The sequence below is a fragment of the Stigmatopora argus genome, chromosome 1 (assembly GCF_051989625.1).
Source record: "Stigmatopora argus isolate UIUO_Sarg chromosome 1, RoL_Sarg_1.0, whole genome shotgun sequence".
NCBI lineage: Eukaryota > Metazoa > Chordata > Actinopteri > Syngnathiformes > Syngnathidae > Stigmatopora > Stigmatopora argus.
In genome coordinates this window covers 27,861,514-27,872,108 of record NC_135387.1, presented here as the reverse complement: position 1 = coordinate 27,872,108, position 10,595 = coordinate 27,861,514, and the positions used below count along the sequence as shown (strand labels likewise).

Below are 10,595 nucleotides of genomic sequence, written 5' to 3'. Positions count from 1 at the left end.
GCGAACCAATTTTGTAAAAGAAATAGGAAGGCGTCAGTAACACATGGACAAATTGGTTTTATACACCCCGAAAAAAAACACATAAAACTATTGGTCCTCTCCTTATATGAAGAAAAAGGCACAACTTGGAACTGACAAGTGTGAAATTGGACCAAAGCCACAAATCTGTCTGTTGAGTGGTCGCCATGACACATCCAATGCAAAAATGGCAAAGGATGAAGAATGAAAACAAACAACACAGAAAATGTGGGGGAGCTTGAAGAAGGTCCCTTTCAAACAATCATTTTTTTAAAAATCTACCTTTGGGACCACAAAAAAAGCAACACCTAATTAATATTTTCTCTGCGCTACTGTTTACAGCGCATAGCATTTTATTGATCATCAAACTGTACTGAGAATTCATGTTGTAGCTTGTTTATGTATTATTGCCATACTCTATCATGGAGATGCTATCTTATATATACAAATACACACCATATTTTTCTGGACTATAAGTCGCACTTTTTATAGTTTGGCCTTAGAATAATAAAAGTGCGACTTACATTTTTATTTTTTCCTCTGACTACCGAAAGCCTTTTTAGGCTATAGTTAAAGATATATATATATATACATAGTGTATATATACATATATATACATACATATATACATATATATACATATATATATACATAGTGTATATATATACATACATATGTATATATATATATATATATATATGTATATATACACACACATATATGTATGTATATATATATGTATGTATATATATTTATATATATGTATATATACATATGTATATATATAAATGATACATTGAACTATTTGTACTTTAAAGTATGTTTGTTCTTGGTTTCTGATCAAATAAATTGCCCTTCCTAAATTGCGAATTCTAATTACCTTTTTCATTCGGCAGGTGCGATTTATAGTCCGAACAATACGGTAGTTGAATCCAAAAAAGGTAAGATCATTGATTTTCAAATATTTGAGAGTACCGGAGTATAACGCGCACCCACAATTTGCGACTAAAAATTGGTCTGAAATTTTGACAAAACATTTATTCACAACATATGGCATGGAAACCTGGTAAATCAAACTACCCGTATGAACACAGTTCCCTAATGGAATTTACAATTTTAAAAGTCTAACTCATCATCATAATATTTAAAATTATTCATTATCATCAGATTCACCAAACAATTGATTCCATTCTTTTTGAGTTCTAAGTGTCAACACCGGCCAATAGAACGGGCTCTCGCGCCCCATATAGCGGACAAAAACAGTTTTTCGTCACCAGCAGAGGGCAGTGTTTCACCAAGATTCGTGTATAACGCGCACCCGAACTTTGCCTGAGTTTTTTTGTTTGTTCCAAAATTTTGCACGTTATACTCGAATACATACGGTATTTAAAATATTCCACTTCAATTTCCAATTTCAAATTCAATTTTTTAATAAATCACAACATCCATAATGAAATGATTTTAAAGTATTTGTTTGAGAAAAAAACAGGAAAAAAAACTCTAAATTGTGTTTATAGTACATAGAAATCGTCATTACAAACCAAAAAAAAGAATTCTGTAGAAACCAATGAACTTAAATCAATTTCCTACAGTCGCTTTCCAATTCTGACAACTAAAAAAAACAAAAAACAAAGTCCTTGTTGGCGAGAACTCAGAATTCGGTCATCTTCTTGTGTGTGTCCGCCTTGTTTTGTTGTCTCTGGATGGACAGCTCCTGGGCCTTCTGCTGGGCCAGAAGCCGGCGAGCGGCCGCCAGTTTTTCTTCCAGCTGCTTCACTCTGGATGCGTCCCTTTTTTTAGTTTATGACACAGAAAACAAAAAGATTAGAAGGTGTGGAAGGACGGGCTTGTTTTCAGGCGGCACTCTCTCCAATGAGTTGGCCACGGAGAGCAAGTCTCACCTTGAATGGCTGCATCTCATTTAAAACATTTACCACAAATTCAAATGAATCAGCACTTTAAAACAAAAAAGTGGGTGGAGTCCGTTAGATAGGTTTTAAATACAACTAACTCGAACGGAGGGCAAATAGAGTACAGTAACATTAGCTATTGAGAAAAACCTTAGATTGTACAGTGGTACCTCGACTAACGATCAGCTCTACCTACGACATGCTCGAGGTACGATGAAAATTTAGATCGAATAATTCGCCCTAGATACGATCAAAATTTCGAGATGCTACCAAGCCAGGTGGCCATGACATGAGAGGCTGTTTATCATTGTAGCACACTGTCTTTTTTGCCACATCTCTTTTGTGTATACACTAGTATATATACTAAATGACCGTATTTTCTCGCGTATTTGTGCTAGATACGTTTTTTTTCTTGAATTTCAGTCAATACATTTTGTTTAGTTTTATCTGTTTATCTTTTCTCTATTATGAAATCAATTACCTATCAGCCATATTGTCTTGCATAATGACATTTTGTCTGTGTTATCTTGCACTTTCGTCCATGTCCAGTCGAATTTATGCCCATATAAGCCGTACCCTTGATTCAGTCATCATTTTTTTTGTTACAGATACAGTTTATATGCGAGAAAATAACGTAGTTTTTTTTCTCCACTGACACATTGGTGTGTTTTTTCGGTACTCGGACGATTCGCCGAACGGACAGTTTGCTGAACGGACGTTTCGCCGAAACGGGATTCGCGCGCTCGCCCCGCCCACGAATCGTGTGTGTACATGTTTTTCAACCTCGGCCCGCGGGCCATATACGGCGCGTTACAGATAACATTCATTTACGAATAACAAGGGCATGTACTGCCCCCCCCGGACATATTTCTAAATACAAGTATGTACTACAATGTGCTGCCAATTTTTTATATTTTTTATTTTATCCTTGCGTTTAAAATAGTAGCCATTTGGAGATCACGCAGAACAGTACGTGACAGAAGAAATAGAGAAAATAAAGTAGTAGTAACAGTAAGTACTACTGTAATGAAATTGTAAATCCAGAAATCCTACTCCAGAAAACTTACACCAGCAAAGAAAACGTTGAGATTAATCTTTGAATTAAGGTTCACAGCATATCATTTTGAATATATATTTCCTAAAATAATGGGAAATGATTTAAAATTAAACTAGAAGTAAAAGTGTGTTCCATGGCATTTTCAGGTATTGTTCTCTAAACCCTCTAGTCTGTCCAAGGCACTTAGAATTTCACATACTAAGTCTTCTAGTGTTGTTTTTTCTCAGTGTCAGACATCAATCCCCAGCTTTGATAAATTACATTGCATGTCCAAATGGCTACTACTTTAAACGCAAGGATAAAATAAAAAATATAAAAAATTTGCAGCACATTGTAGTACGTACTTGTATTTAGAAATATGTCCAGCGGGGGGCAGTACGTGCCCTTGTTATTCCTAAATGAATGTTATCTGTAACGGGCCGAAATGAATGTTATCTGTAACGGGCCGTATATGGCCCGCGGGCCGAGGTTGAAAAACTTGTACACACACGATCCAGGGGCGGGGCGAGCGCTTCGGCGAAACGTCCGTTTGGCGAACTGTCCTTCAGCCAAACGTCCGTCGGCCAAACGTCTTTCGGCGAATCGTCCGGTCACGTTTTTTTTCAATTCATTAATCAAGATTCCTTTGACTGAGAGCCATTTCTGTCTGTGTAAAGAAAAGCGAAATTCTGATAGTACAGTACATTACTGACCTGCCAGTTTGCCTTCCGAGCGTTTGCGTCAGGTTTTGGATCTCCCTCTCCGTCTGCGAAATCCTCTCGGCGGCCTGGAACGATCTGACGTTCAGACTCCTCTTGGTGCTCTTGCCCCCCTTGTAGGCCTCCACGCCGGTAAGCGCGCGCGACTCCGCCGCCTCTTCGGCAGTATCTCGCTGCTTTGTGCCGAGTTTGTTGTTCAGAAAGTCAAAAACGGTGCTCCGCTTCCCGTTGCTTTCCCTCGGCTTTCGTCGGCGTTTCGGCCGGCCGGGTTTGACGCCGTCGTTGGCCTTGCCGTGGGCTCGTCTCAGGGTTAACTCGGCGCATTGGTCCAGCGATTTGCCTTTGGGAACCAGCACCGCCATGACCGGCTCAACCCGACCCTCCTGCGTTTTTCCTAAACCTGACGGAAGGAACAAAAGCATGGGTTTATGATCTCCATCTGTATTCGTGTCTCCGTCAATACATCGTAACGATCCACGGAATAAATCAGGCTGCCATTTAGAATGCGCAAGATGATAAAGAAGGCACTTTTTTTTTCTAGGTGTGGCTCCTTTGTGATTGATATGTATGCAACCACGGCGACGTGTAATGCATATCAATCAGTGGCGGTCCGTGCATTTCCTAAGAACTATTTTATAGCTATAAAACCTCTACTGCAGGTACAGCTGCGACACAAAAAATAATCAATAATAACCTCATACCATTGAAATATTATTTAGGAATGTAGACATTTTACTCACCAAAAACCCTTTTTAACTATACACAATATCCATCCTCCTTTCTTTCTTCCTTCTTTTCTATCGCCATCGAAGCTAATGCTGAAAGTCGAGCCTGTCCTGTCGTATTTCTGGGATACGTTTTTATTCGATTTAGTGCTGAAAATGTTCGTTCCCGGTTGTGACAGGCAACATCAGTCTGTGATTCAGATATTTCTTAGGCCAGCAGAGAAGGCCTTGAAGGCCCTGATGGCACACCACTGATATCAATGGCGCCGGGTACGGAAAAAAACACGAGCCATTTGTCGTCTTAGAACTTCTGACCCTGTCATGCTGCTTTTTTTGTCGTTTCAAATTGATAGCTTCCTCTGTTAGGAGACATCCTGAACAAAAAGCGGATTGTAATTCACATGTCAAGCGCTAATCAGATACATGCCCTGTTGGTCTGATTGGTTTCCCGGGGAAGCAGAGCCTAATTGGAGTAATTCCTCATGTCGCAACTTTGGCCTTCAAGTGAATGGCGATGACAGCAGGTGCTTTTTAGATAAATGTAACATAGCTTTAGGCTTTTGTCATAAATCAGCAGGTACGTGCTTTACCTTAACTAGCAAGCTGGATATAATTGTCGGCCCTATGGCCCGATTTGGGCCAAAAATGTCTTCAGAAACTGATGATTTGGATTTACATTCGAAAGGTTAAAGACAAACACATTGTGGAAGATTTCCTGTGTTTGGTTCCAGTTTTTGTCCAACTTTACATCTTTTTGAGTCTGTATCCTTTTTAGCTACCGCAACCAATATGGCGCCGTTCAAGTGGCAGCCGGCGGCGGTAGCTCTGTCCACTCTTGCTCGTTTTGTGCATTGTGATTTTTTTATTTATTGGATTTAAAGAACTGGATCAAAAGCCCTAAATAGTCAATTTTATTATAGATCAAAAACTGTTTATTTGAGCTTTTTTTCTTAGTCATGGAAAATGTCTTATTTTTTATTTCAAATTGAGACATCTTATTTTAAATTGGAAAACGGAAAATATTTGTATATTTATTTTTAGATTTTAGAAAAATGCTTTTTGAACTAAAAACACAAAAGAAAAAAATGGATTAAAAAATTGCAATGATTGTTTTTAAAAAAAGGGAAATCAGGAAATATAATGTACATCTATAATCATTTGAATTTGATCCTAAAACAGAAAGTCGGCACTCATGATTTACTTTCTCGGGCCGCACAAAATGAGGCGGCGGGCCAGATTTGGCCCCCGGGCCGGCTCTTTGACACCTGTGTGTTAGACGAACAAAATTGCGATCCCAACACTGTCTAAAACTGTGCTACTTGTGTGTGTAGCACGTGTCATCGTTTATCTTGAACCTACACAAGGGTCTAAAGATGGAAATTAGCCCTTGGCTACAATCTTACATATTTACATATATATGTCCATTAACATGAATATAACACATATGTTCTTATACATGTTCATTAATTAATATGTAGTCCGACATTTTTTTTCATCACAGGTGTCCAAACTGGTTTTCTTCGGACACCCCAGATTTAGATGGTCCGAGATCAAAATGAAATGTTTTAAATTTAAAACATTAACATCGTAAAACTGCTCAGGCATGGATGGAATGGATAATTTAATATTCTAAATGATCTTCTAAAGTTAATTGTTTTTGACATCCAATCCATTTTGCTTGAGCTACTGACAGTGACTGGTGAAACAATGCAGTGCACAGTGAACCCTGAAGTAGAAATGTGGGTTGTATGCCTCAGTGCTCAGTGAGTCAGCTTGCGAGGAGACGAAAACCTCCAAATTGAATTCAGCATCTTCACTTTGACTGGGAAATGTCAAAATGTCCCTTTGGGTTGATATAAAAAAAAAAAAAAACGAGACACCCGGCCTTCGAGTGTCATTCCGGGCAAGTAAACCACAGCAATAATTTCAAATGTGACCTGAAATATATGTTTCAGACCCTCAATCATTTGTGAGTGTCCAGCAAAAAAGTGAAGGTACATCCAAATAAATTTGCAATGATGGTAGTTTCAGTCCGTTTTCACCAACCTTTGCCATATTCGTAGCCCATCTTCAGCATTAGCTTCGATCCGATCCCTCTGGTGTGGACCTCCCAACCTCCAAATGAGGAACTGGTACTTGCCGTCGATTCACCAGCAGAGTCCAAAACTTTATTATTCAATTAAATAAGAGTAGAAAATAAAGGTCATTTGAAAATATTACAAAGAACACACATTTGAACCATGTTGACATTCAAAATATTTACATATACAGTGGTACCTCGTGATACAACATGCTCGTCTTACGACGAAAATTTCGATCGCATAATTCGCTCGCGATACAATTAAAATTTCGAGATGCGACGAAGCCAGGTGGCCATGACATGAGAGGCTGTTTATCATTGTAGCGCACTGTCTTTTTTGCCGCATCTCTTACGTGTATAACTACTATATCTACGAGGACTGAACGATTTATTAAGACGAGTTTCGACCAGGAAACGCACAACGAAAGAGGGCTTTCTGGGTAATGAAGTATACTCGTGCACACAACACCGATAGCCAATGGCACCCTTTCTCAGAATAAAACTTCATTACCCACAATCAATACGTGGGAACCTCAGCTATTGCATTTCCTGTTATTCTTTCTAAGGAAAGAAGCTCCCGTGATCGTTCTTTAAAGACTATTTCTCATTGGCATCTGGTCGTGCGTTATCCTATTGTGAGGACATTTGTGTGCATCATTTTCGGACTATTTTGAAGGCAATTCAACACCAAACAGTCCATTGATAGCGAACGTGAGGGTGGAGGTGTGGCAAACCGCTAACCCGGAAAACGAAGGTAACAAAAGACAAAACTAGAATTCAGTTTTGTGTAAAGTTACATTAAACGTATGTTTGAGTGTGTCTGTATATATTTATCCAAGTTAATTTAAATTGGTTTGTTCGTTTACGAGTGCGTTGTTGCTGTGGATAAAGTCCCCCCGAACATCCCCCACCTCCGTGTGTGTCATTGTCTCTCCCCTCCGCGAAATGCGTCTAATTTTACATCTATTAAACACATTTTATTCCTATTAAACCACTTGTTATTTATTACTTTGTCAATATATGGCGAATTAAAAGAAATAAAACATTTTTTTCCATTCCAATATCCTGTTTTGGGTCTTTTTTCAGAGGGTTGGAACGAATTAATTTGTTTTCAATTCATTTCAATGGGAAACGTTCGCTCGAGTTACAAAAAGCTCGACATACAATCTCAGTCTCGGAGCGGATTACGATCGTATGTCGAGGTACCACTGTAACTCAATGATTTGACATGGATGAGATGTTTTAAATGTCAAGTTGTTTTATTTCTATGTGCTATGTTCTAAAATACGTGCAATGCATGTTCAACAATTCTAGAGCTAATGGCAGAATATCTAGAGTGTAAAAAACTGATTGAAACATGCCTTTCGCGTAAGCCGCATCATCATCATCGCCATTTTCCAGATCGGAGTCAGAAGAGACCGTGTCTTCTTCTCTTAGTGGTGGGATGATGCAGTCGGCTTCAACAACTGCATCTTTTAGCAACAAGGAGTCAAATTTGACTGTGTAGAAGCCATCTTCAATGCCTAAAAAGAAGGAAAAAAAACTGAAAACCAAACTGAAGTGTCATTGATCAAGAGCCCCTTTAGCGAGTAACACTGTTTACATATGAGCTATGAGTACTACACATGCAAATTTGTTATCAAAGTCATTTTTTTGTAAAGCCTTCATATTTGACTTTGCTATTGGTTTGTGCAAACACTCAAAGGAGTCCAGCACCTGTGATTCTGGCTGGGTACCAGATGCCATCCTCGTGTCGGGTCAAGCAGGACGAACCCTCCATGAGGTTACTGAGGTCACAGTCCACAAATTCTCGGAGCTCTGACACGTACACAACTTCGCCATGGGAAAACCTTGACATAATGAAAACACACAAACAAGGAAGGTATGTTTAAAAATGTCAAGAATAAAACAAGCTAAATGCTCAATCCAGGTATGTCAACAAACGGTATTGCAGCCCTCGTATGGACTGAAAAATCATCGCATGTGGTATTTCTGAGATACTGTATTAATTAAAAGCACATTATTAGGATCAATATCATAAGGAAATTAGCATTTGGATAATGGTTGGCTTCTTACTGCAAAACAGAAAATAACCAACAAATAAATGTTAATTTGCCAATATCTACTGGTGAAAGAGTCATTCTTGTGCGCAATTAGCCGTACCCTTGATTTAGTCATATTTTTTTAATTACAAATACGGCTTATATGCGAGAAAATACGGTAATTCAAAAAGTGTCTTCTTCAATCTAAAAATTCAATGATTTTTGGGGCCATTACTGGTCAGCGGGCCTTACTTTGGGGACCCTTGTCATAAACACGTAACTTTACACTAACAAGAGTCATGAAATCTGTGATAACTTTGCACTTTATAACTGTTAAGATATCCATAACAGCAATAGAATTCTGAAAATCTAGATATTTGCTGGACAATATTTGAAAATGTAAAAGTAACTTTAGATGCAAAATAACTGAACTGAACAACAATATGAAATATTATTATACGACGAGTGCTTGAACAGGAACAGAAGCAGAAAAACTAATAGTGATGGACGAGGATATAACAGTCACCTGCAATTCTCCTGGAAGCGACATTTGTCCTCCAAATAGTACGGACAAGGTTTCATGGACTTCTGCGTGGGGTAAATGTACAAAACTCGAACTTGCGCCTCATCTCCGTCCGGTGCCTCTGCTCCAACTACCATGGCGTTGTGGTACTCCAGGGTCCCCCACGACGTCCTGTAAGGCGCCCTCACTTTGGTACCGCTCAATGTGTCTATGTCCTCGTCCTCATCCTCCTCATCTTCACAATTAACATCCGCCGTCTGCGCCGCTTCCCTCGTATCCGAGCTAGTCCCCGAAAACTCCCCGAGCTCGCTGTAGAAACTGGCAAACTGGGAATCGAAATCGCCTTTCGTGTCTGGCTCCGGCACCCCCCCGGCCAGGACTCCGCCGGGGTCCTCCAGGGAGGCCAGAAGCAGACTCTTCCGCAAAGACAGCAGGCTGGCCTTGGTGAGTTCTATCAGCTGGCTTAAGTCCTCTTTCAGTTTCAAAAGGTCGCCCTGCTGGGAGGGATCCAAACCGGCAGCTAAGGTGGCATCCACTTGCTGCAGCTGGGCTTCGTACGTGGAAATGGCGCCCTCTAGAGTTTCCTCATCCATGGTGCAGCTTCACAGCAATGGCAGGCATTCATTCAGCTTTTGGAGAAATCGTAGCAGAAATGCATTTAAAGGAGAATGGTTTTAATATACAGCTGTAATTTCAGGTTCACATATTCGACTCTAATTCTGCTGAGAAAAAAAAGAGTTCAACCTGGACTAGTTGGACTGTTTTTATTTTCTGAACTGCTTATCCTCACAAGGGTTGCGGGGGGTGCTGGAGCCAATTCCAGTTCACTACAGGGACCAGGTGAGGGAAAGCATGAATCGGTGGCCGGCCAATCATAGCCAGAGGCAATTTAGATTGTTCAACCAGCTAGCTTAGCATGCATGTTTTCTGGAATGTGGGAGGAAACCGGTGTACCCCGAGAAAGCCCACGCAAGCCCGGGGACAACAAACTCTACATAGGGAGGAGCCAGGCTCCATCACCCCCGATCCTTGAGGATAAGCGATTCAGAACATTAATTAATGGTGTTTTTGATCTGAGCAGTGAATTACACAAGCTAGCGATGGGTTAGCAGCCTCGGTGCTAGATTTAAGAAATAATCATAATATTACAGGCATTACCGTCGATGTCTGGCCGACTGTCCGAAACTAATTTCTGGTCAGAAATGGGAATAACAATGTAAATGATGCGCCTTACGATGGAAATTTATTTGGACAAACAGTGAACAGAAAACCGGCTGCAACCAAGTATTTTACATGTATATCGGTCTCCATTATTTATTTTCAAAGTAAAATACTTATTCCCGACACGAAGATGTATTGTTCGTTAAACGCCTAGTTTATGTTTTGAAATAATTATTAATGAAATATAAAATGATAATTATTGTACTTTTATTTTCAATTTGCTTATTTTAAATATTATTTATAACTATCGTCGGAAACTTTTTGCATTATTTTTATAAACTACCGGATGTAGATCCTCCTTCCAATTTCTTAGAGAGTCGA

General features: G+C 39.6%; 1 protein-coding gene across 1 annotated transcript; it reads right to left on the bottom strand.

Annotated features, from left to right (window-relative positions):
• Nucleotides 1–1,483: 1,483 nt before the first annotated feature.
• zgpat (zinc finger, CCCH-type with G patch domain) lies at nt 1,484–10,340 on the bottom strand. Its single transcript, XM_077614831.1, has 7 exons — nt 10,212–10,340; nt 9,057–9,682; nt 8,205–8,338; nt 7,850–8,011; nt 6,455–6,574; nt 3,678–4,083; nt 1,484–1,808 (listed from the first exon to the last, which is right to left on the bottom strand). Exons 2-7 carry the CDS (start codon nt 9,644–9,646, stop codon nt 1,670–1,672), a joined length of 1,551 nt encoding a protein of 516 aa, XP_077470957.1. The 5' UTR covers nt 9,647–9,682; nt 10,212–10,340; the 3' UTR covers nt 1,484–1,669.
• Between the last annotated feature and the right edge of the window lie 255 nt (nt 10,341–10,595).

What these genes read in the sequence shown, in the direction of transcription:
- zgpat (XM_077614831.1), bottom strand. Translation starts at nt 9,646, where the DNA reads ATGGATGAGGAAACTCTAGAGGGCGCCATTTCCACGTACGAAGCCCAG. An exon ending in GGGCTACGAATATGGCAAAG is followed by an intron (nt 4,084 to 6,454) that starts GTTGGTGAAAAC and finishes TCCTTCCGTCAG; the next exon opens with GTTTAGGAAAAACGCAGGAG. An exon ending in CTCGGAAGGCAAACTGGCAG is followed by an intron (nt 1,809 to 3,677) that starts GTCAGTAATGTA and finishes AACTAAAAAAAG; the next exon opens with GGACGCATCCAGAGTGAAGC.